Raw genomic sequence first — 26,964 nt, 5'->3', positions numbered from 1 at the left:
AGGGGGCAGTTTACTCAACCACACCGCCATAAAAGTAAAATGCTCTCCGGTGCTGTGTTTCAGAGCTCATTCTCTCTATTATTACTGGTTAAGATGAAGACGCACGGCCTTCAAACCTCCAAATAGGATCCTATGAATTGATCTGAAAGTCTTTAGAGTGGCCACCTTGGTGTTAATGCTCGAATTTTTCTTTAAATAGAGTAGATTGTGCGCAATGGGACGTCGAAGGTCCTACATAGGAGCGGTAGAAATGCTTGAACCTGGGAAGCGTTTCAGAAGTGTTACTGTTTTCTAATGATGGTTGTAATTGCTGGGAGGGGGCTGCCGCTGAATCAGCGTGATGATGTCATAATGGGAGTCAAGAGCCTCGTAGATACAAAATGATATTTTTCGGAACCATACTGTGAGGTTAATTTGTGTAATCCCTCAGATCCGGAGTGGGGAAAATGCAGCCAACCTGGCGAACGAGCTGGCCAAACACACCAAAGGAGCCATCTTCGCCGGTGACATTAGCTCCACCATGAGACTCATGGAACAGCTGGTGGACATTCTAGACGCCCAGTTACAGGAACTGCGACCGAGCGAGAAAGACTCAACCGGCCGCAGCTTCAACAAGGTATTAACCGGATTTTATTCTCGAGGTGATTATTTTACAAAATCTTGCTTAAAGGAACGTATTGCATAAAGACTTTAACAGCATTAAACTCATTGTGTCACACCCCATTGTGCTTTATGGGACTGTAAACGCACACGCCAAAATTAATCACTTGGTACATGAAGTATGCAAGATTAGAGTTACATGTACCAAATCACAGTGCGTTTAGTATGCTAAAGGTGCACTTTAGTATGTAGTCAGTTTTTAATTAAAATAAAATTATAAGCAACCTGCTCTGTTAGTTGTATACATACGCAATACATTAAAACTCAAATCTATACATCTGCTTTATGCAGACCCACAGTTTCGATTGCAGTTTGGCATTCTGTAACACCAAATTCAACAATTAGCAGTCTTGGGGGCATTCATTCACTAAACACGAGAGATATATGACCCCATTTAGCATTTTCTGAAGTTAGCGTGTAACCGAAATGAAATTTACCATTGGTTGTTAAGCCACGCAGTCTGGAGGCTATAACAAGTGTGCTCTTTCTGAGCTATTTTCACTATTTTTAGCTACTTTTATTGCTTTTCCTGCATTTTATTGGCCAAAATTGAAGAAGTAGGTGGAGCCGAGTGCATATCTGTAAGCTCTGAAGCAAAGGCTGACGCGTTTCTTGTGTAAATACAGTATCTTTCAGCGTCAGTTAGTTTGTATTGCCTTTCTTGGCACACTAGCCTGTCTGCAATGAGGTCGGACCCCCATCCCACTGGCAAGACTATCATTTGGTTCTCATAGGAGACACATGGCCTTCAGCCAACATCATTTACACAAGTAGTGCATTTTCCTGGGACAGTGTACAGATCAAACACTGAGGGCCCTAACCCTGACCCTCAATCTCTGGGTCTTAAATCACACCCTTTTAACCCAAGCCCTAAATCTTGTTGTTGACCCCAACCCCTACATCTAAACTGGATTCCAACCTTTGCGCCGTGAAACAATGCAAGACACAATGCAATAATGAGACAAGCAATAAAATGTTATCTATTATGTTAATGATATTTTTGCCTCTCAATAGATTTCAATAGAAGTCATTACACCAAATATTCTTACTTTTTCAATTTTCATAGTGCACAAGCATAAAGGTCCCACCCACAATCTATTTTGATTGGCTTTGTCTGTCATGTCACAGCAAAAAAATAGTTTGTTGTGGGACCCTGGCTATGTTAAGTCTGGTTAAGAGACAAGCCTCAAATTTACATCAGGGCTGCACAGTTTAGGTCTGGAGTGGGCACTGTCCCGTGGAGATTCAACCCTTATACAAACATGCCTCCCTGTAATAATAAAGAGCTTTGATTAGGATTGGAGTTGAATATCCCTGCCCTAAATCCTAATTCTTACCACTATTTGTAACCCTAATCCAAACCCAACCACTACCTTAACCTTAAAGTCAGAGAGCAGTGATTGGTCAACGTAAATGTCAATCTAGTAACAATCAGAGACATTCCATGAATGTGTCCTGATTAACGTTAAACAAAGATGAAGAAAACATCTGTAATCTCTTTTGTTTTCAATTCAAAGCCACCCTGTATAGTGTACATTCACCTTTAACATGTGTTGCTGAAGTGCTTGTGGACTGGAGAACCCATTGGTGTACCATCAACTTTTCTAAGTGTGTTTCTTTGGTCTGTTTTGTTCTTCTGTGTGTCCTTTCTCAAACGATAAAGCTTCAAAAACGAGAAAGAACGTGCAGGGCGTATATGAAGGTATGTCTGTGCTACGCTACCTTGTCATTTCTGTAGTACCTTTTGTTCTTTTTTGCCATTGTTCCTCAGCATGTGTCTTTCATTCTCACTGTCTCCTGTTTGAAAAGACCGGCTCATGTGCTGTGTTTTGGATGCTGGTGCATCTATCCAGCATCCGTCTTAACCAGCAAGTCATCCTTGCTGAGTGTTGGTTGAAAATAAAGCACGGCTATACTAGACCGGCACCAAACCAGCATAAACCAGCCTGGCTGGTCTTTTCAGCAGGGTTGCCATAGCATTTCATTTTGCCAGTGTTACTAAGGAGGTTTAGTATTTTAGTAGATTGGAAATTGAGTGGCTGCAATTTGTATTCCTAGTTCCTACCTTTTGTGTGTGTTTTTGATGTGGTCTGTTTGTTGTCCTTTCAGTTTCTTTACTGTTGAAATCATAATGTCTGTTGACGTGCTTGATTCGCAGGTTGGCGGTGCATGCGTTGTTGTTGCGCTTTGATCCGATTGGTTGTAAAGCACAGATGTCAGTGTGCGGTATTTCAGTTCTGTTTAATTGCAATATTGGATTTGCCAAAGATCTTAGGCATACCAAACAGAAGAGATGAATGTTTCAAGCATAACAAGATTTGTAGATCACGTGGAAAACAAGATGCTGCTTTGAAAAGGCAAAGCATGAATAAATAAATTAGCTAATGTGTGTTCCAGTAAAACCTTAGACTGTGGACAAACATACTGTATATCAGCTTTTGTTATTATTGTTATTGTATGTATGGTGTGGACCAAATGATTTAGCAATAAAGTAGCTAAAATTAAAAACATAAAAATGTAATTAAAGCAATAATATGAGAGTCGAAGTTTATGTGAATTAAGCCGCAAAACAACTTGAATGAATAGTAACATCAGAGTGACATGAATCAATCGTTTAGCGGACTGTTGAATTTTGTAGCTCTGATTTTGGATCAAAATGAAGTTTGATATATTTAGTTGTCTGGAAGAATCTTTGAGATTTTAGTTTTAAAAGTAAAGTAATTAATTTATGTATTATTAGCATCACCAAACTCTTTTCAAACAAGTTTCATTGTTTAGATCAGAAATCCGCTACTGGAAGTACCATGCCATCTTTATTCATGTCCACCAAGACACGGCAGTTTTTGTTTCCCCAATCAAGTGTCGGAAAAAAATGTGGGTGGGTCCAAAACATTTACTAAGTAGATGCCATTTTCTTATATTCTGGTGCCTTTTAATTCTCACTTGCTTTTATTGCCTAAAAGCTTTGTTTTAACTCGAGTCGCATCCCTTGCTGGAGTGCAATTGGCGAAAGTTATGAAAACACGAAATGGAGTTTAACTCATTCACCGCCAGCCTTTTTGAGAAAAGTTGCCCACCTGCATTTTTTGTGATTTTAACAAAAGTTTCACAAAATTCCTTGCAGGGAAAATTATCTTCTATAAATATATAAACATACAAATTATATCAAATTAAAGGACACACCCTCTGCTTTCAAACAAACAATAAACAAACAAACGAACAAAATGGGGAAAAAACGTTTCATTATATATTTACTTTTTCCACTTAATGTAACCACTGAAATATGGATATTTCTCTTCAAAAATACAACATTTTGAGCAAAAAGCTTAAAAAATTGCGTTTTTGTAAAGGAATTTATGTTAGAGATCAGACTCAGAATGACTATCAAACATAAAGGCAGTTAAAATAAATCATTAAATGTTTTTAACTTCCGTTTTTGATAAATTCGGTTTGGCGCCATTTAGTGGATAAAAGCGGTATTACACTTTCACTTTGAAATTCGTCCAGAAAGGCATATTTATTAGTTAAATATTAACTCATAATTGAAGAGATAACTCGTCAATGGCGGTGATGAGTTAATTTATGTGGACTCTAAAGGGGGTCGCACACCGGACGCACAGCTCAGCGCCGCGCTGTGAATCTAAAAAAAGAATACATTATTTTCTACGAATGTACGGACACCGACGCCGCCTGCCGGCAGCTGTCCGCCATCACTCAGGACACTGCTCAAATCCCTGTCGTGCCACAGAACGTCACTCACATAGTTTAACATTAAATAACATCATATTTGTCCCAAAATCGTAAGCGATTAACATTGGCTGCTAACGTATATTTTGTATTTTGAAGTAGATGCTATCTGACTAAGTTTGCGCTATTTAATGTGCACTTCCGGTGTAAGATACCTCCGATGTGTCCTAGGCGCGGCGCGTCCGGTGTGCAACCCCCTTCAATGAGCCAAGTGAAATGGATTTGAGGAAGCAGCAGTGTGGAAGTCAAGGCTGTATCTGAACTCAGCGCAGACGAAACCCACCAGCTGCTGCTATTTTTTAAGTAGCGTAGCTCTTCCATTGGAAACCATTAAAAACATACCCCAGCCGCGGGCATAAATGCTTTGGTGTACACGCCCCCTTAACCTTTAAGTGCATTCCTCTAGTGAAATGGATTTCACGGATAGCGCTCTGTCAAGTGAACAGGCATATGCATTGAATTAGAAAAACATGAGTGGATCCAATATCATTGGTCTTAAAAGTGGGTGGGCCTTGTCCCACCCATATATAATGGTTCTGACGCCCATGCGTTTAGCCAGAAATATCAAGTGATTTCTTGCCTACTCTTTTATAAAAACTGGGAGTTTGGACATAATACTCATTTTGTGAACTGATTTTTGCCAACTTTATAGTATGGAAGTATGCATATTCGGAGAGAGGAAATGACACAGCGCAGTGACTATTTTTGGGGAAATAAATCTAACCCCTTGCATCATCTTTTTTATTAGCCTGCCATAGATACAAAATTACACACTGTACCTTTATATCAACTCCGTATGGAAACTTCAGCATTTTTAAGAATTCATAGTATTCGCATGTGGTGGATTTCTTGGACATTAAAATATAAATGTTCTTATGTGTTTCCATATAGTAATCTTGTTCATATTTTGGAAGCTGTATAAAAACAGTTGCCCGTGCCTTCAAAGCTGATGACACGCAACAAATGTGTCTTCATCTGAAAGGACGGTCCGCATTTCTCCAATGCGTCGCGACCGGTTGTCTCTCTTTACCTTAAATGCGTCCGCCCGAGGAGCCTTTGACATTCAATACGGCACTCTTGAAACAGACAGAGCATGTCGGGCTCATTTCTGTTTTCATGTGTGTCACCTGATAAGGACCTATAACAATGTGTGCATGTTTGCTTTCATTGAAGCACGGGCAGACAGCTGCTGATAAAGTCAAGGCTTTGACATTTGACCTCACTACAGTGGTTTGTGCTGACACAAGCATCTCATTGGGCCGCAGGCTATCGTGGATACAGTCGACAACCTACTCAGACCGGAGGCTTTGAAATCCTGGCGCGATATGAACGCCACGGAGCAGACGCATGCGGCAACCATGTTACTGGACACCCTGGAGGAAGGAGCCTTCGTCCTTGCAGACAATTTAATGGAGCCGGCCATCGTCAAAGTGCCAGCGAGTAATATAAGTAAGTGGGGGGCGATGCGTAAAATAAATGGAAATGACAAGTGTGTAAACAGCTTATTTAGTCCGTTTATGAAGTTGCGGCTGCCTGGCTTGAATCTGCATCCTTCAGCTATGAAATTAAAACATTGCTTGCTTACACTTGAGTAGTGGGAGATACTTGAAAGTGTACTCAAATGAAACGTATTTTAAACTACATTTTGCTAATTGTTTTATAATTATTCTGCACACAGCTTTTATGACCTCGCATTGATTAAGAGACTACATGCAATATTTGTGCATTTAAAAATGTATTTGTCACCGCACAAGGACGTTGTAGATCCAACTAGTTGGGAAATTGATCTGAGGCTTGGCGTTTATTATGTGGTGCAAGAACCAATATATGTAAATCAGCAGTGCAACAAACAAACTATGGTTCCCACCCACTTATTTGATTTCAGCAAATCAGTTCAGGCTTAGCATTACATCATGCATTATTATTCATGAGACATGCTAATGCATTTTACAACATGTCCACCACTTTTCAAGTCATTCCTATGTCCTTGATGATAATAAAACACCTATTGTAATACAAACACTGTATGGCACATCTATAATCCCTAAACTGTTTGTACCTGTAATCTTGAAAAAAAAACCTGTTAGCTGTTTTTCCCTGTTTCCGCATGATGAACTAACATTATGAAACATGATTTCTCTCTGCAGTTCTTGATGTTTACGTGCTGAGCACAGATGGGCAGGTTCAAGATTTCAAGTTTCCCCAGAGCGGCAGGGCTGGTATTTCTATCCAGTTATCTTCCAATACAGTCAAACTCAACAGTCGTAATGGTAAGCTCCAACCCACGCACAAACCCTCATACACGAACCATCACTGTACTGTATTAGTATCGAGTCTGTGGAGAATGAGAAGATATTAGATCCAATTGCTCCTGTCACTATGGAAATAGAGATGCTTTCATGGTTAGAGAAAGAGCCGAACGTGAATGTGAACATACTGCTCGGCATATGTTGTTTTCCACAAACTTAACCAACCTGCTGCTGGGTTACTTTTAGGAAGAGTGATAATCCACTTACTGAAGTTTGAAACTTGAAAACGGGGAAGTCGGAAAACATGCAGGCGGTCATAGTGTTTGCCAAAGCATGTTGCATACTTTTTATTTATTTATTTATTTTTATCTCACAAAGAAATGTTCCAACCATATTGTAATCCAAAAGTCAAATGAGAATGTTTAAGACGATGTCTAATAAGAAAAGAAAAATATTTTTTCTCATCAAAAATAGGCAAATATAAAGCAAAATAGTTTGATGTTATTGCTACTATTAATACAGTGGTCAAAATAAAAAATAAAAGTCTTTTTAATTGTTTTATGTAGGGCTGTCAAAAGACGAATTGCGATTAATCGCATACAAAATAGAAGTTATTGCATGATATATGTGTCTGCACAGTGTGTAATTATTTTGTGTGTATATAAATACATACACATGGATGTATGTTTTTTTAGAAGCATTTACATGTATATATATTTATTTCAATTTTGATATAATTATTAATATATACATCATAATTACACACACAAATATATTATGCAAACACAAACTTTTTTTGTATGTGATTAATCGTGATTCATATTTTGACAGCCCTAGTTTTATGATTTAGATTTTTATTAGTGCTGGGCAAAGATTAATCGCGATTAATCGCATACAAAATGAGTTTTTGCATAATATACACACAATGTTTCTGAAATGTATACATGTACTGTATGTGTGTGTGTGTGTGTTTAAATATACATTATAATTATGCACAATACAAACACATACAGTGTCATAGCGTCTGGGCATGCAGGGTATGCACGTCCATGGGCCCGCCCCAGCTTTTAATAAAAAAAAAATTAAATTTTTTTTTTTGTGGCAGCAATAAATATATTTTTGTATGCATATCAGGTGTAGTGATTTCTTATTTCTCCGTAATGTCTAATTTCTCTGTCATTTCTTGTTTGCATTAATTTTTTTTTTTTTTTGCACTCCGCGGCTGCCGTGGACTACTACGCCATCATTTTTTTACATGACGCATCGCCACGCCAAAAAAAAGAAAACACAGTGTGAGGGGTTACTTTAGCGGCTATCTACATGAACATTAAGGATGGACAAATATAAACATAAAAGTGGGGCCTCAAAGAGAAAAGAGAAGGCGTAGAAGTTAGTCACGAGTCAAAAACTACCCAAAATATTTAGTTTTTCTTTATTTAAATCTACCCTTTAAAGTAAAAAAGTAGTGTAAAAATATTTGACTACCTTATTAAAAGTATATGTTGTTAACAGACCTGCACGCCACAGTTAACAGTGCCAACAGGCAAGGTTGGAGGGGGCTTTGGCTTAAGGGGGCCCGTCAATTTTTTTGCATATGGGCCCGGGACTCACTTGCCACGCCACTGAACACATATATTATGCAAAAACTCTTATTTTGTATGCCATTAATCACGATTAATCTTTGCCCGGCACTACTTTTTATATTGTACTTTAGTAAAGATAATTATAGCAATTAAACACATATCTCAGCTTAACTGAAAAGCAATACAATAAGTTATTTGATATATTGTATACTGTTGAGTAGTTTACAGTTGAAAAAATATAGCAATTGACTACCGTAAGCAACTGAACATTTTACAGTCTTCAAAACAGTCCTTAAAAAAGCCTTTATTTTCTTTAGTGTAGAATACAATTTTCTATTTTGTAAAGTTTTGTGAGATTCACCCTCCAGTCATCCAGTTTGATAAAAACTAAAGTTTTCATTTCCCCTGTACAGGTGTAGCCAAGTTGGTATTTGCCCTTTACAAGAACCTGGGGCAGTTTCTAAGCACGGAGAACGCCACCATCAAGCTCGGGCACGAGGCGAACGGACGCAACCTCTCTGTGGCGGTGAATTCAGACGTCATCGCCGCCTCGATAAACAAGGAGTCGAGTCGTGTATTTATATCGGAACCTGTGATTTTCACCCTGGAGCACATCGACGTGAGTTCAAGCAATAAACAAACAAAGTGATCGTAAAAGCAGCAGGATAACAAAGCGAGCCGCGGAAGAAACAGACGAAATAAAAGCAGTCTCGATTCGAACGCCCTGCAAGGTCACAGAGGGGTTTGTTTAAGCCATAGAACATGAAATTAACAAAGTCTGAACCAATGATTATTACCAGCCTAGACAAAATTCTTAATGAAAACTAATTCGTTTGTCGACATTAGGATGTAAACGATGCAATTTCCTTTTTTTGGAGTGGAAAATTAACTCCCAGATTAGCTATACGATGCAGGATGAAATTACCAGAGGACCAATTATCGTCTGGCTCTCTTTTAAAGTGTCAGGAGTATTCCCAGAGGAGACCCGGCTTGATTTTTGCTTTCTATCAAAGTAATTGTGTGATTTCCACAGACATGCCTTCAAACCATTCTGCCCCCTGTTAGCACCTCATATAATCAATGGTCCCATGCTAGATTTCGCACTCATTTAACCTTATTAGATTCTTTAGTCGTTTATGTGCGAACACACACTGCGCATTCAAAAGAGTGTTTGATTTGGCCGGCGTATGTTGAGAAAGATGGAAAAGCAACAGACCCGCTCATATTAGTCTGAGGGAATTATGATGCAGTTTCTAGTGTGCCATGATATAAAGGACAGCTACAACATACAGTATCAATTCATTATCATCCCCCGTCTTCTCTTGATTTCAGATGCAACATTACTACAACTCAAACTGCTCTTTCTGGAACTACTCGGAGAGGACAATGATGGGATACTGGTCCACTCAGGGCTGCAAACTCATCCATGCTAATAAAAGTCACACCACCTGCTCCTGTAGCCATCTCACTAACTTCGCGGTGCTCATGGCTCATCGAGAGCTTCTGGTAAGCTGGGGTCTTTATAAATATTTTAGCTTTTGTCTGCACGTTACTGTGAAGCCCAACTGTGATAATACACACCAATGCCACTTATCTACCTCCCAGATTTAGATTTTAACTCACTGCATTCCTAACAAAGGGAATATTAAAGTGGACCTGTTTGGCATTTAGTTTTAAATTAACTTAGTTTAGTTTAGCGTTTCGGTTTGTTTAAAGGAGTAGTCCATTTTCTTAAAAAAAATCTAAATAATTTACTCACCACCATGTCATCCAAAATGTTGATGTCTTTCTTTGTTCAGTCGAGACGAAATTATGTTTTTTGAGGAAAACATTCCAGGATTTTTCTCATTTTAATGGACTTTTATGGACCCCAACACGTAACAGTTTTAATTCAGTTTAAAATTGCAGTTTCAACGGAGTTTCAAAGGACTCTGAACAATCCCAAACGAGGCTTAAGGGTCGTATCTAGCGAAACGATTGTCATTTTTGACAAGAAAAAAAAATAAAAAATGAACTTTTCAACCACAACTTCTCGTCTATCTCCGTTCCTGTGATGTGCCAGCGCGACCTCACGTAATACGTCACCACGTTAAAAGGTCACGGATGACATATTGAAACTACGCCCCAGTGTTTACAAGTGTGTTGAAAGATGACTGTTCCAACGTTGTTGTATGTGGAATGATACTAATTAATGTCTTTGTGTCAGTTTATTGTTTAGAATGGTCCGCAAATGTGCGTTTCATATATGTAACACGTGACCTTTCCACGTCAATACGCAATTACGTGAGGTCGCGCTGGCGCGTCACAGAACCAGAGATAGACGAGAAGTTGTGGTTTAAAAGTGCATATTTTTTATTTTCTTGTGAAAAATGACAATGGTTTCGCTAGATAAGACCCTTATGCCTCGTTTGGGATCGTTTAGAGTCCTTTGAAACTGCAAGTTTAAACTGCATTACATCTATTACGTGTTGGGGTCTATTAAAGTCCATTAAAATTAGAAAAATCCTGGAATGTTTTCCTAAAAAAAAAAAAAAAAACCAAATTTTTTTCTCGACTGAACAAAGAAAGACATCAACATTTTGGATGACATGGTGGTGAGTAAATTATCTGGATTTTTTATAAGAAAATGGACTAATCCTTTAAGTGTATAGCATCAAACGATTAAAATATATTTCTTCTACGCAAATGTGAGTTTTTGTCCTTACCAGCAAAATGTACACAAATGGCACACAACAAGTAATTTTGTCAGTCAGTTGGTTTAAGGACTGCAACAAATAATTGCTAAAATGGATAATAATCGCTAATTTCATTATCGATTAGTTGGTCTGTGACGTCACATGCTCCCACAGCACCGCTGGACAGCACGGACACGCGTCCGCTTCATACAGCACGAGCTGTATGCTCAAGTCAAGCACTTTTTTCTTCATACAACGCGAGCTACACATTTGTCAGGCGCTTCTTCTACTTCTTCAGCTTATTTAAAAACAATGCAGCGTTGCCAGGTCCACGGCCTGATTTGGGCTACTTTTAAACTTTCTCTACATGTCGATGTTTTTCTGCGCGTTAGAGATGAAAACTATTTGGTTCATTAGTTGTTGGTATTTGGGCTGTGAATAGTCATTTGGGATGCTTTTGGGTTAATATTGAATGGCCAGATCTGGCAACCCTGACTGGACAATGATGGAAGCAAAAGGCGCAAAAGAACGCTGGTTAATAAAGGTTTAATTTGATCCTAAGCGAGTTCTTGGGTTTTCATAAAAATAGTAATGAACCACAAACTAAGCATCTGTTTTAAAGTAAGGAGGAAATACAGGTTTTTCTTACTGTAACAGCGTATGTTTATCACTTTTATATCATATGGCTTATTTATTTATTTTTTGTTACTAATAAATAATGTTCATTCTCATCAAGGTCTAAAGATAAAAATTAGTTTAATAATCTGTGGTAAGATTTCCTCACCAGCACATCCCCAAAGACGCAATTAGTTTTGTTTATTTAGATTTGGACATTTAAAGATGTTTTACTATTTAAAAGCTCCACAAACGTTGTTTTATTGAAATATTAACATCAAAAAGATTATTATGTGTGGCTTTTTACTTTTAAAAGTACACTTCTACATGTGAATACCCTAATTTAGTGCCTATAATAAGTGAAAAATCGAATTAAGTAAATATTTGTTTTTATGCGATTAGTCGATTAAACGAATAATAATAATCGCCCGATCAATCAATTAATCTAAAAAAAATAATTGCCAGATTAATCAATTAACCGAAGAACAATCGCAATTAGTCAAAAAAAATAATAATCCGATTGATCGAATAATAATAATAATAAATAAAATAATCACCCGATTAATCGATTATTAAAATAATAATTAGTTGCAGCCCTAAATGGTTTCAATATTTGTTGCGTCCCACAGGTTACCCCACCCACTGTAAAATCTAATTTGTCTTAAAAGCCACCACACATTTTGTATTTTAAATAGTTTTTAGTGTGACCAGTCAGATAGTTACTGGCTAGAAACTGTTCTGATTTAAATACACAGTAGACACTACACTCTTTCATTTTGCAAGCACAGTCCTGTAACTTATGATATGCCTCATATAATTGTCATATCTGGTGAATGTGGCCTCCATCACTCTCTCTGTGTGTTTGTTTGTCAGGGTGCAGATAAGGTCCAGGAGCTTCTGTTGAGCGTCATCAGTCGCGTGGGTATCGTGGTGTCCCTCATCTGTCTGGCCATGAGCATCTTCACATTCTGTTTCTTCCGTGGTCTCCAGAGCGACAGAAACACCATCCACAAGAACCTGTGCATCAACCTCTTCCTCGCAGAGCTCATCTTCCTCATCGGCATCGACATGACGGAGCCCAGGGTAATGTTACGTTGATGGATGTGATGTTTCATCTGTTCTCATCAAAATGTCTTACCCACAGAGACATACAGGCTACATCTTTTATCCTGATTTGTATTTTTATTTTTGAAGCTTACTTAACATTTGTGACTTGTTTTGCACAGGCATATTAATTAAATAACATCAAAAACGCAATTCGTACAGACATTGTCTGCACCTCACGTATAATAGATATGATTTACATTTTTCAGACTACATTTTAGTAATCTAACCTGAGAAATAAGTCTCATATAAAGTCTGAAATTCTGATGGAAAACAATCTTTGCAAAAACATGCAAGATGTAATTTTGTTATTATGGGATGTGAAAACCATAAAAATGAAGTTATAACACAAAGAGCAACCCCCTGTAGACCCTCTTGGTGGCTGTTTTATGACATGGCAAGTTTAATTTAGGTTGTCAAATGGTAAAATGGCAGGTTGCCATGGCAAGAAAACCTCTTTAACTTGAAAAATATGCATTTCGAGGTATGCATTCAAGGTGCGTCAAGGAAAATATTTAATATTTTGCTTGGTTGCGCCACTTGACATTTTTAGTGTCATTAAATCATGAAAATCCAAGCAAAGGTTCTCAAAGCTCTATAAAATCAGCATGAACATAAAGATTACATCTCTGAGAGCTTGCTTTACGTGTGCTTTAAACGTCATTTGTTTGTTCTTGACCCATGTGTTTGTTCCTCAGATGGCCTGCTCCGTAATCGCAGGAATTCTGCATTACTTTTTCCTGGCGTCTTTCGCTTGGATGTGTTTGGAGGGGGTGCAGCTCTATCTGATGCTAGTGGAGGTCTTTGAAAGCGAATATTCACGCAGGAGGTATTTCTACATGGCGGGATATCTCCTCCCCGCTGTGGTCGTGGGTGTGTCTGCCGCGGTCGACTACAGGAGCTACGGGACCAAAAAGGCGTAAGCGACTTTGAATGTCTCTTTGATTCTTTTTTCTAAATGCAATGCTGTCTGCAGGAGCGCAGCACACGCCTCCGGTTTCATAGGTACCGCGCACACACACAGACTCTTCAGAGACTGCCTTACAGTACAAAATGCGGTTTCCAGGCAGGGCTGCATGTGTTAGTGTCTTTTGTTCAAATAGCCTCTGGTGACCTGTTGTTTGTAAATGCTCTCTAAAGGAGACGAGGGCCGCATGAGAAAGAGGCTTTTACGCAGATTAATGGCAGTGCTCCAGCCCCGCATGGGCTCTTGGGTTCCTCCTTATAACACATAAACAGGTGGAAGTGTCCTGGCCCTGCATCTAGTGTCGCGCCGTGTTAATGCATGATGTCGACATTTAAAAAAACTTATTTTAAAGCGTTACAAAAGCCAGGCTTGTACAACTGCATTAGCCTCTGATCTCTCTTAGAGATCTTTAAATGGGCACAATTTATGTTTCCTGCTGGAGGTCACAGACTGGAGAAACTTGATCTGTTACGGGAAATTGGCGTCTTTGTGCAACGTTTTTAAGACTAATGTGGAATCAGGCCTTAAAAAACACTGTAAGGTAACCCACCAAAGTCTGCTTCGGTAATAGATACCGTCCTCGATGTGGATGTTTATTAGTGGGGTTCGCTATGGCAAGCATCTTGATTACTAGTGCTCATATTTAGGGATGGGACTTGCAAGGCTAGACGTCTCATCTCAGTACTCTTTGTGGATTTCTCGCCTTCAAAGGATACATCCAGCCTTCGAATTGGAGCTTAGCTAGCAACCACCACATAACAACATGGGTTAAATAGACAAAAGATCACTTAAAGAGGACATATTATGAAAATCTGACTTTTTTCATGTTTAAGTGATATAATTTGGTCCAGTGCTTCGGTCAACCTAGAAAATGTGAAAAAGATCAACCCAGTAACTTAGTTTTGGTAAACCATTCTCTGCAAGCATGTAAAAAAGCTTGAAATTTGGCTCCCCTTGTGATGTCAGAAGGGGATAATTCCGCCCCTTAATCTGCACTATCCAACCACGGCACTGCCATTAAGTGCAGAGATCACACCTAAAATGACACATTTTTGCTCACACCTTCAAAGTGGCATTTTTAACATGTTATAATAAATTATCTATATACTATTTTGAGCTAAAACTTCACATATGTACTCTGGGGACATCAAAGATTTATTTGACATCTAAAAAGTCTCGTGTAATGTCGTCTTTAAGCAATTGCCTATAGCAACACCCTACCAACCACTTAGAACTAGCTATGTGCTAACACGCTAAAAAGACCTTAGCAACATAATAGCAATGTCCTGGCAACCACCCGTGCATACCGGCTGTGAGTTTTGCACATGCAAATGTCACTCTTCAGAAATAACAATGGTGTGAATTTGTCGTCCTGCAGATGCTGGCTGAGAATGGACAATCACTTCATCTGGAGCTTCATTGGACCAGTCACCTTCATTATCATGGTACGTTCATCTCCTGACAACCTTTCTGCCGCCTGTGTTTGTTTGAACACTGAATGCATACAGTATGTCGAGCGAGAGCGAGATAGAGAAGAATATTTCTCTGCAGCTCAGGGCCGCAGCACCGCGTCTCTCGGTTTAAAGAGCAATTGACGAAATCCTCCGGTGCGAAAACATCGAGCTGTCTTTGTTTCCTCAGTCTTATTCAACAGATTGCAGCCCATCGATTTCAGCTTAGATCGGTTCAGTCTCGACAGACCCAGTCGATGCCTCCAGCGGAGAGGTTCGGAAGCACTGCTATTAATGTTTTTTTTTATATAGGGATCGTTTTGATAGAACGCTGCTTTTTTGGCATTAGAATGCAACTTGACGCTTTGGAGCCGCGGGCCCCTTGGGGCGGGAACGGAACGAGAAGAGAACAGTGAATAATACAAAACAAAAGCGTTTATTTTCGTGCCACCTTTTTAAAGAACCATCCAATAACTGGAAGCGTGAAGTTTGTTTGTTGTGAAATACCGTTGTGTGACACGGTGCAGCTGCGTTTCCAGCGCATTGTTCTTTGCTAGCTAAGAGATTACAGCCCCAAACTTGATTGGGGAGGTCGAGGAAGGGGCCGGAGGGACCCGGCCATACATTGAGATAGATAGACTGCAGCAGGTGGCATTCACATCTGACTGGCTGTCTGTTTGCCCTTTAATCCCTGTGGATAAAAAAACGGTCGAGTTCCTGTAAATGGATGGACGAGCGGAGATGTTTGTGAACGGTGGACTTTATTATATCATTTATGGTTGTATAAACAGACCGGGTGACCTGGTTGCTGTGTTTGTTGAATAGCGATAAAGTGCTGTTTGTTGGATTTTCTTATGTGGTTGAAAACAGATTTAAGGACACATAGACGAGACAAATGCTGAAACATAAAATGTAGATGGGTGATTCTCACGAAATTCAGATTTAGAAGGTGTCCACCATCGGAATTTTTAAAAAGCCTTGAAGCCTTTTTTTGCACATATAAGATTAACTTACTATAACAATTATTTTTAGAGGATTTAAAAAATATTTCCTATAGAATTATTTAAATTTTTTAGATTATCATTATCAAAAATTATCATTACCGCAACATGATATTACATTAAATATATGCATTTACAAACTCATGTTTCGGTAATGAGAACTAAAAAAGTTGTCTAGGTACTATGAAAAACACAATTTTAACTTTTATCTGGAGAGTAAAAATAAGAACTGCTTACCTGGTAGCCATCTTGAGTGTCACAGTCAATTATGTCCCTTTCAACAATTTTTTTTTAAATGTTAAAAAGGGCTTAAACAATGATTGAAAATTGTTGCGGAGGATGAGAAAATTGGTCTTGGACACATTTATATTCCTTATTATTGTCTCTAAATTTACCAATGATCACCAAATACCACATGTTTCTTTACTGTAAATGTTTATAGTATAACATGCACTGACGCCTTTTATTTTTTAGATTTTTAAATAATAAATATTTTCATGTCAAAGAACCCAAATCCAGTCATGGACACGTTGCGGTAATGCAAATTTTCCCCTTAAATGTGGAAAAAACACAATTGGTTTGCATTTACATCAACTTACGTACTGCAGTAATATTATCAAAATATGTGCATTGTTTGAATATTATGAGATTGTAAGTCATCTTGAATAAATGCTTAAAAATGAACCCATTAATGAAAATTATTAATTTGTGTTTTAATGATGTACACTATAATTGACTTACGTGTTACTCGCTAAATTCCTTTGTTTCTTGTGAATATAAAAAGTAGTATATGACCTACATGAGTTATATCTATGTGTTATATTTAGCAAATAAGCCATGCACAATATTATTTAATGATCATCTAATTTGTTGAAAATTCCCTAAAAATGTTTAGAAAATGGGCATTGACAAGATTGTGGGATAATCCGAAAATACGAATTGACACATTTCTTTTAATTGGCCAATCCGCTCACTCTCCAAACGGGCAAATGTCATCCGATTACATTACGCTTCCTCTCGTGAGCCTCATTTGCATAACACCGGCACTCAAACCACCATAATGACGCTTACAGGCTATGAAGCATTCATATACTACATTTGGAGTAGCTTTCGGCAGAAGGCCCACAATCCTTGACGTCTTCTCATTTAGCCGGACGATGCTGCAGTGATGCATGTGTTTGCGATGTTGCTGATAATCAGTATATGTGTTCCAGTCGTCAAACGCAGAGCCTTTTGACCCTTTATGAAGCTGATTTATTGTCGCTCGGACAGCAAGCAGGACTCCCGGTCCTCGGGCTGCTTGACAATGCTAGATAAAGCACAAAGACCTCTCGGGGGAACGCGAGACCAAGGTTTCCCCCGACCTCCGACCCCTGATTCTCGGCAGATCGGCTTTGTCCTTGTCAATGAGAGAGCCAGAGCGAGTCTCATTATGCAGAGTTTCACGCATTTCGGCGGTGCAGAGGGTAAGAACGCCGTGATCCTGTTCAATTAGCTGAAGCCCATTGCGCTTCTCATTATGCCACTTCTATTTTCAGCATCCTCCATCGCTCGATGCTGAAGCAGCGATGCAGAGCTCCTTAAAGTTCTCAGCTAGTCCACTGAAATACCAGCACTTTGGATACCAGTGTTCCCTCAAATCTCCTTAACTATGCCAATCAGCAAGATTTGCTTGGTCAACAAGCATTACCAGCTAAACTTGAAAGGCACCAGACTGGCATAAACCAGGTTGGGCTGGCATCAAAATCTGAGATGGTCTTCTCAGCAGTGGTGCCAGTGTTGGTGTCAGCGCTACATAAAAAGTCATCGCTTTTGCATAGGTGCCACTATCAGGCTTTTTAGCTTATTAGCAATAATCTGGGTTACCAGCTAAAACCACTTCAGAGATACTGAATCATGGATTTGGATGTTAATATTTAAACTCGTAAAAACTTTTGGTGTATGTGGTAGTCATCAGATCCCTGCCGGATACACAAACAAGAACCCGCTTTTGTCAGTCAGACCAGTATTATTTCAACGGAAAAGGCACGGCAGAGGTTTCTCGGCACTCGGGCACCAGGCGTATGAGCTCAATGAAAACCAGGACATTGAGCTAATGAGTGGTGAGGTACTAGCGGCGTTAAAACACGCATGGACTGTGACACGCCTGCATCACGCAGACAGTTCCATCTGCACCTTTAATATTTAATCTGGTTCAACCAGAGTTCAAGAAACACACATCAACGCACGAACACGAGCATACAGCTTTCTCCAGCGTCCCCGAGTGAAGTTCAGGATCTTCTGCTTGGCTGGCTGCGATGGGGGTCTGTTCACGAAAAGCTTTCCGATGGAAAGAAAGCCCATGGGACGGACGGAAACAAGGAGCTTCAGGAGTGTAGTGGCTGCTCTACTAGGTTACCTCTCCCTCGGTTGAGCGTCCTTACATGCCTCCATCCCATCAGATCACTGTCACCACTTCAATGACGTGAGAGACCTTTATAGACGCATAACCCCGCACCAAATGGGTGCCATGTTAAAAGGTTTGCTCTCAATTTAACGTATACATTGCAAAAAATGATTTTCAAGAAAAAAATTCTTAGTATTTTTGTCTTCAGTAAAAATATCTAAGAATTCTTTAATTAAGATGCTTTAGTTTGAAGTCTAGTTTTTAGACCAAAAAAATCAAATTTAAGTGATTTTGTGCATAAAAGAACCAAAAAAATCTCCCAATGGGGTAAGCAAAAAAACCTTGAACATTTTTCTTAAACACTAAATTCAATAAAAATTCAAGAAAATCTTGAACATTTTTCTTAAACACTAATTTCAAGAAAATTTCAAGAAAAATTAGCTTACCCCATTGGCAGATTTTTTTGCTTGTTTTATGCACAAAATCACTTAAATTTGATATTTTTGGTTTAAAAACTAGACTTATTTTCTTGGGTCGACCAAAAATATCAAATTTAAGTGATTTTGTGCATAAAATACACTGTAAAAAATTTCTGTAGAAATTACAGTATTAATGGGTATTACTGGGAACTAGCTGCCAGTAACTTACTGTAGATTTTACATTTATGTTATTTACTGGCAACATTTTGTTCAAAGTTAAATGAACATGAAACATTTTCAGACTTTATCTTCTACAGTAAGTTACTGGCAACCAGCTGCAAAATTACAGCAAATTTTTTACATTGTAAGCAAAAAAGTCTACCAATGGGGTACGCTAATTTTTCTTGAAATTTTCTTGAAATTAGTGTTTAAGAAAAATGTTCAAGATTTTTTGCTTCCCCACTGGCAGATTGTTTGCTTGTTTAATGCACAAAAGCACTTAAATTTGATATTTTTGGTCTAAAAACTAGACTTATTTTCTTGGGTCGTTTTGCTCATCAAGAAAAAGCATCTTAATTTAAGAATTTTTTGATATTTATACTGAAAACAAGACAAAAATACTAAGATTTTTTTTCTTTAAAATCATTTTTTGCAGTCTATATTACTTTAAAATGTCAATGTGTCACATTGTGATGTCTCAAGTAAAAGAATGCAGTTAGATATATATACTGGAATATAATCATTTGTTTTGATATCACAAGGCTTGTGTTTGAGATTGTAAAACTAGTGCACCTTGGGGAAAAAAACACTTGTAATACTGTATGTCTAAAATGATTTAAAATCAAACAAACATAGCAAAACATTGTTATTTAAAAAAAAAAACTTATTGTCCTTAAAGAGTTCTTGAAAGGGCGACAATGTCAATATGTAATATATAATATATTATTTTTTCTGTTATTTAAAAAAATGAATAGGGTTGACACAAACCCTGAAGTCACATCATATTTTCAATAGCATACTAAATACAACAATAAAAATGTAACTTTTATTTATTGAACTATGTAATCGGATGACATTTGCTTACCCATTGAAAGTCTTATGCACAAAATCACTTACATTTGATATTTTTGGTCTAAAAGCTAGACTTATTTTGTTGGGCCATTTTGCTCATCAAAAAAAGCATCTTAATTTAAGATTTTTTTTATTTTTTTACTGAAAACAAGACAAAAATACTAAGATTTTTTTTCTTGAAAATATTTTTTGCAGTGTATATTACTTTCAAATGTTAATTTGTCACATTGTGATGTCTTAAGTAAAATAATGCAGTCAGATACTGGAATATAATAATTTGATTTGATATCACAAGGCTTGTGTTTGAGATTGTAAAACTAGTGCACCTTGGGGAAAAAAAACACTAGTAATACTGTGTGTCTAAAATGATTTTAAATCAAACAAACATAGCAAAACATTAAGTAATTTGAAAAAAAAACTCTTACTTATCCTTAAAGAGTTCTTGAAAGGACGACAAATTTCAATATGGAATATATATTATTTTTTCTGTTATTTAAAAAAATTAATAAGGTTGACACAACATATTTTCAATAGCATACTAAATACAGCAATAAAAATAAAACTTTTATTTTTCATATAGTTTAAATTTAACTAATAAGTGCACATTTTAAAAACATTTAAAAATACAGTTCTCAAAATATATAGTATAATAATGAAAAATAAATAAATATTGCTAATAATAATTATTATTATTTGCATTAATTGCTAATGCTAGCTTTTATTTCTATATATTAGATTTTCACCAGCATGTGCATATTTATTATTAGATGCAAGGAGAATGTGAATGGAAATAAGCCAAAAAGGCCTTTTTAAAAAATAAATATTAAAATTAAAATGTTCTTCAAAATCATTAATATTAACACGCAGATAATCAAAAGTGTTACATGTATATATATATATATATATATATATATATATATATATATACACACACATATGGTGTATAAATGAGTATATATGGTGTATATTTAACACTAATGATTTTGCTATGTGGCAGCAGATATTTTTGGTTCAATTAATGTCTTACACGTGGGCATATAAGTAACACAAATAGCACGCGTTCTGTAGAACGGTTCCTCTTTCGGCAGCTTGTGTGAGAAACACTGGCGGTTATTGATCATCATCACTGTTTTGATGCTGAAATGATGAGCTCGCACGGCTGAACGAGGAGCTGAAGTGAAGAGCTTGTGTGAATGCCCTGATACCGCCAATTACAACAGCCGCTGCGAATGATAGACTGCCATGTCCTCGTCTGTCTGTGCTGCACAAAATGAATTAGACCAGAAAATGTTCACCACACCGTCGTCACTAAAGCACGGCCAAAACATGATGGGTACAGCTTTTGCAGACGTTCCACGTTGTGTGCCATGAAACTTTATAGAGGTTGAGCGAGCGAATTTGATGAATTATGACAAGTTGTCACTCCACTTGTAAAAATATAATAGTCATGTAAACATGTAAAATGTAAACATTAGAGTTCAATGATAGCATTCGTATAGTTTTTGTGTGTTTGAAATATATAATGTTACATGCATACTTGCACTGCATACTTCTAATGTAAACATAATAACTATAAACACATTTGCATACTTTTTAGGAATATAAGTCGAAATAATTTACAGCTTTGTGTGGGTGTGGTTCATAAACATCTGTAAATAATATCTAAATATCCTGGAGTATTTCTTTAACTTTCATTCTTGAAGAGAATCTCATATATCCTTTTTCCAATGTGTGGTCCTTAAGCTTCTCTGAACTATTTGTGTTTTCATTCTGCGGTTAAATGGTTTTATTGCCTTCTTTGCTTTCTTGCATTGATATGTAATGACAGCGTATTTGGCGCCAGTCATCTCGGCTTTGTCCCGCAATATGCCAGATGGTTATTGTATTAGGCGCTGGCTGAAGGGACCTTTAGATGGCCGTTTTCAATTAATGCTCCCAATAAAACTTCACTTATCTCGTCTCCTAAGTTTGCTTGAATTTATTAACAAAGGCCTTTTGCTTTCCCGCAGCTCAATCTTGTGTTCCTGCTCATCACGATGTACAAAATGATGAAACACTCCACGTCGCTGAAACCTGACTCCAGCCGCCTGGAGCACATAAAGTAAGTCACGATGTTTCCTACGACTTTGCAGTCCAAAGTGTCGGTGTTAGTTTGAAATTTAGTACTGGAATAAACATGATCTCTGATCACATCGTACATAGCAAGTAAAGACCCCAAACCATCATTTTCGCTCGGATGATTTTAAGTGCATCCACTAAAGGCATCCGGACAGATGTTATTCTCTTCAGGTGCATGGCGTCCATTAATTCGAGCGACAGCCAGAGAAGCACGTAATGATGGAGACGGGCTCAGTTCTGGTCTTCCTTTACAGTGACCACAAAACTCTTTTTGGAACAGCTCCCTGTATTCAGAATCTGCCTGCAGTGGGATTCAAATGTGTGTGTGTGTGTTTGTGTAAAAGCACTTCCATGTGTTTCCTTTCTCAAAGAGGGAGATCTCATTCTGTGGCAGAAAGCGTACGGAGAAAGAGCATTGGTTGACCACACAGATCTCTCTTAGTTTCTCTGTGCTGGCATGTCAGTGCATGTCACACTGTTAGTGTTTGATAATATATGACATATTTTGGTTATGTTTCTTATTATGTGATTTGTCTTTTTGCACATACATTTTAATGCTCTCTCTTATGTGATATTTAAAGTTTTTTTAAGCATTTTATATGTATAGAGTGCTTTTTTATGATATGCATTGTTCCAAAAGAGCTTTACCGAAAGTGGAACATTTCCATGGGCAGACTACAGTTTGGTGTCCAATGAGATTTAAGCGATGTTTGCTGACTGTCTATTGTTAAAATATTACAAAGGCATACAAATCGAGGTTTTTATTATGTATCGCTGCCAATATGTACTTTATTGGCAGAATTTGAACCATTTGCATATCAGCAATAACACAACGAAGGCCGATACTGATTGTTTATTAATTAACTGTGTGAAGGCAATAAGTTGCATGTCTGTTGCATAATCCAGCATTTATTTTTTTTTAAATAATTAAATACTTCCCAAAACAAAATAAAAATCTGTACAGATTATAGTTTATCAGAGCTGCGATGAGGGAAAAATAGTAAATTTTGTAGTTTATCCATGAGAGATTACTTATTGACATGAGCCATTGGTCAGAGTAAAAGTATTTGGGGAAAATGTCTGGGCTTTTTTAAATTGTGGAAAAAGACCCAAAATCATCAAAATTTTATCTTACTTTGTGCCTCTCTCATTATGTTGGTCAGTTACATGTTAAATAGATCCAATGTGTTAAATAGTAAAAATTAGGGCTGTCAAAAGATGAATCGTGATTAATCCATTACAAAATAAAAGTTGCATAATATATGTGTGTGCACTGTGTGTAATTATTATGTATATATAAATAGACACATACATGTATAAATGTAATAATTTTTTTATTTATGTATATATTTCTTTATTTACATATAAAATCTATAATCTAAATAAATACATATATACATGTAAATGTTTCTTGAATGCATGCATGGATGCATGTGTGTGTATTGATATATATGTAAAATAATTACACACAGTGCACACATATATATCCAAAAACAAACTTTTATTTTGTATGCGATTAATCGCGATTCATCTTTTGACAGCCTTAGTAAAAAAATTGATGCAGAAATAAACTAGCTAATAGGCCAACTGTATTGTGTTGTATGCAAGTGTTTAAATCGGTATCTGTCAACCCAGTCTCACGGCAGGTCGTGTTATAGTGGCGAAGGTTTTGATTGGTTTATTCGTGTTTGATGGCGCGAATTTCCGCTGTTTTTCGTGTCTCTGGAGACGAATGGCTTTTTCGTCCTTCCCAGCACGAATTTCTATCAATGGCTGTTCGTGTCTGTGGCGCGACTTTCTTTATCGTGTCGTTTTGTATTTTGTTTTCTCATCGTTGTTTTCTATTTTTTGACCATTGTCGCTTGGGGTTTGGGTTAGAATCACTTTCTGCGACTTCCTAACCCAAACCCCAGCTCTAACCCCAACTCCAGGCGAGAATAGTTTTAAAAGTGGACGAAAAACATGTAGAAACCAATGCAAAAAATAACATCCTAACGCAAACCCCGGATCTAACCCTAACCCCAAGCGACAATGATTTAAAAATAGGAAACAACGATGAGAAAACAAAATATAAAATGACACGATAAAGAAAGTCGTGCCACAGACACGAACAGCCATTGATAGAAATTCGTGCTGGGAAGGACGAAAAAGACATTCATCTCCAGAGACACGAAAAACAGCGGAAATTCGTGTCATCAAACACGAATAAATTAATCAACAATTTTCGTTACTATAACACGACTTCCCGTGAGACTGTGTTGTATCTGTAGCTGCCCCGAAAAATTATATCAGTGCATCCGTATTTTAAACGGCATTTAGATTTTTTTTTACAACAGGAGCATTATAAATGTATGGAAAAGTGAAATTAATAGAAAATAAATCATTGCATGTTATATTTAGTTTTAACATTTCTGAAAGTTAAACAGATAGTTAACCCAAAAATCAAAAGTCTGTAATCATTTAGTTATTCTAAACTTGTATACATTTCTTTGTTCTGCTTAACACGGGTGAAGATATTTTGAAGCATGTTTGTAACTACTATGGAAGTCAAGGGTGCACTAGTTTTGCTTTGTTACAACATTCTTCAAAATATTTTCCTTTGTGTCCAGCAGAATAAAGTAATTTAAAAAGGTTTGGATTTAAAATTTTCAGTGAACTATCCCTTCACTCATGTGTCCTCCCACAGTCCAGAGACATGCATGTTGGGTGAATTGGAGATGCCACATTTTTATTTCCCTTAAAATGATACAACTTGTTTGTATATTAATGCAAATTACATAAATAAATATAAAAAAGCACATCCCCTTATTCACAATTTCTTAAAAATGAAAACAATATTAAGAGTTTCATTGCGTGCCTTGTTTTGGTAAGCATGCAGGTATCTTGCATTTGATGTGTCACAGTAGGTTCCTTTAAAACAACACACAGCCATTGGGGTAAATGTGTATTTGATTATATTAAACTATGATACAAACATGAACAGCACACTTGACAAATACGCTGCTCATGGGCATTGTGTTGCCATATGTTGTCTAAATTTCTCTCCACCCATCACCACAGGGCGAGTTGAAACGGCCCTGGGCTTATTGCGGCATGTTGCATGCATGCTAATCTGCTGCAATTCTTTTCATTTTTCTCTGTTTCCCATTTCTCCTTGTTATTTCTCTGTCCTTTTCTCTCTTTCTCTGTCCTCTGTCTGTTTTCTTACCTAAACCAGTAATTATCGCGTCTGTGATGGCTATTATAATTCTGATTTGCCTGGGTAAGATCCACTGTACATCAGTACTTGAAGGGCCGCTCATAAAACATTACTGCCACCTTAAATATTGTGAAGTACTGGCACATTTGAACCGAGATAACTTTTTTAGTCACTGATAGCATAAAACAGCACGGATAAATCAAAGTTTTATATGGCCGTTAGCGTAGTAATGTGGCAGTAAAGTTTTATGGAGGATCTTGTCATGCAGTCATCAAATGTGTAAAAGACAACATGAAATCAAAATTTTATTTTCTTAAAAATGGTCATTGGGCTTCTTTAGCCCAATTTATTGGTGCACATATTCTAAAAAGGAACAATTTTATCCAAAGTCTTTTTTTTATGTAATTTACTGACATTACTATTAACTTCTCATCTAGGTACATTTTATCTTGATAAATTTCAAGCGAAGTTGGAACAATACATTCATACTTTTCAGAAAAGTGACACAATGTACAACGCAATTGCATTTGATATTAACATATTTGATTTTGACTGTGCAGGAGTTTGAGACTTTACTGTACGTGGGGCTAACCAGCTCAGTGTTGCTTAAATTTAAACAAAGTTACTTATAAAGTGTAAAAAATAATTTTATGCATTCACAGCTGGTTAGATTAACAATTTACACAAGCAGAGAGCGATAAAAGCTGCCCAAGGAGAAAATAATAATGGTACACAACTGAACATTCGGTTTTTGAAATCTATTGCAGTGCAGAAGTGCAATAGATACTGCTATTCATTGCAAATGCTGTTTCATGTTGTCTTTAAGAATCCATAACCTGGACAAGTACATTAATTCAGGACATTTTGTCTTTCAGAAATCTAACTCGGTTTTGCCTTGTTCAGCTTTATTTGCTTCGTTCTTTTCATCTTTAGAATTCTAACATTTGGACTTTTATGCTAACCCAACTGATTTGCCTGATCTAATGTTGTCTCTCTCCTCTGCTGGCCGTGCTCTCTAGCTATGAAGATAATAAACCATTTATCAAGTAAGAGCGTTAGCTAGACGTCTGTGCCACAGCGTCATGGTTTCTTCCCCTCATTTTGTTTGTTTGTCAGGCTCTTCCAGAAGTGCCGCCTTTGCTCATGGCTCTGTCTGTCTGTCAGTGTGGCTTAACTGGTTTCTTCATGTTTATGCTGCCTGGACCATCATACATTGTCATTTTTATCCCTCCATAGCCTTTTATTCTTTAAATTCTCATATACCATATACCCTCATGGTCTTCATATTCTTAACATTTAATTATAAACCAAACACCATACCCCTCCTGGCCTTTACACGCTCAAACTCGTCATGCCCTCACCCAAAAACAGTGACACCCACTCATTATCCAGTGCTTTTATGCTTGAAATACCTTTTAACAATCAATACCCCACTAGCTATATCTTCCTGCCCACAAACCTCCATACCCCAGTGCCCTTATGCTCTCATACACTAAATCCATCACACCCTTAAGCTCCCAAACCTTTGTACCCTAACCCCTCAATACCCTAATCCTGTCACATTATAGTGCCCTGAAACTCACAAACCCTAATCCTGACAAACCCCCAGTGTCCTCAAACCCTCAATAACCTATATCCATCATACCCCATTTGCCCTTAAACCCTCAAATCCTAATCCCCTAAACCTGACACACCCTAGTGCCCCTAAAACATCACACT

The 26,964-nt window shown here is 37.4% G+C and overlaps 1 protein-coding gene across 27 annotated transcripts in view; it reads left to right on the top strand.

Annotated features, from left to right (window-relative positions):
* adgrl2a (adhesion G protein-coupled receptor L2a) overlaps nt 1–26,964 on the top strand; it is a 135,697-nt gene that overhangs the window by 95,522 nt on the left and 13,211 nt on the right. For 16 of the 27 annotated variants that reach the window (XR_008638708.2, XR_008638707.2, XM_055184404.2 and 13 more), the window contains exons 8-19: nt 431–616; nt 2,324–2,362; nt 5,673–5,856; nt 6,555–6,677; nt 8,653–8,858; nt 9,572–9,745; nt 12,403–12,612; nt 13,332–13,552; nt 14,979–15,045; nt 21,938–22,029; nt 25,264–25,308; nt 26,265–26,291. Coding sequence is in view for 25 of the 27 variants with exons in the window: in XM_055184404.2 (XP_055040379.1) it covers nt 431–616; nt 2,324–2,362; nt 5,673–5,856; nt 6,555–6,677; nt 8,653–8,858; nt 9,572–9,745; nt 12,403–12,612; nt 13,332–13,552; nt 14,979–15,045; nt 21,938–22,029; nt 25,264–25,308; nt 26,265–26,291 (1,574 nt within the window). In the remaining 2 variants the exon portion in view is untranslated. The remainder of the gene's footprint in view (nt 1–430; nt 617–2,323; nt 2,363–5,672; nt 5,857–6,554; nt 6,678–8,652; nt 8,859–9,571; nt 9,746–12,402; nt 12,613–13,331; nt 13,553–14,978; nt 15,046–21,937; nt 22,030–25,263; nt 25,309–26,264; nt 26,292–26,964) is intronic. The other 11 variants (XM_055184419.2, XM_055184418.2, XM_055184398.2 and 8 more) reach the window with 5 other exon arrangements.

This window comes from Misgurnus anguillicaudatus, chromosome 14 (assembly GCF_027580225.2).
Source record: "Misgurnus anguillicaudatus chromosome 14, ASM2758022v2, whole genome shotgun sequence".
NCBI lineage: Eukaryota > Metazoa > Chordata > Actinopteri > Cypriniformes > Cobitidae > Misgurnus > Misgurnus anguillicaudatus.
The sequence above is the reverse complement of the archived record's forward strand: the minus strand, read 5'-3'. Positions and strand labels throughout refer to the sequence as shown.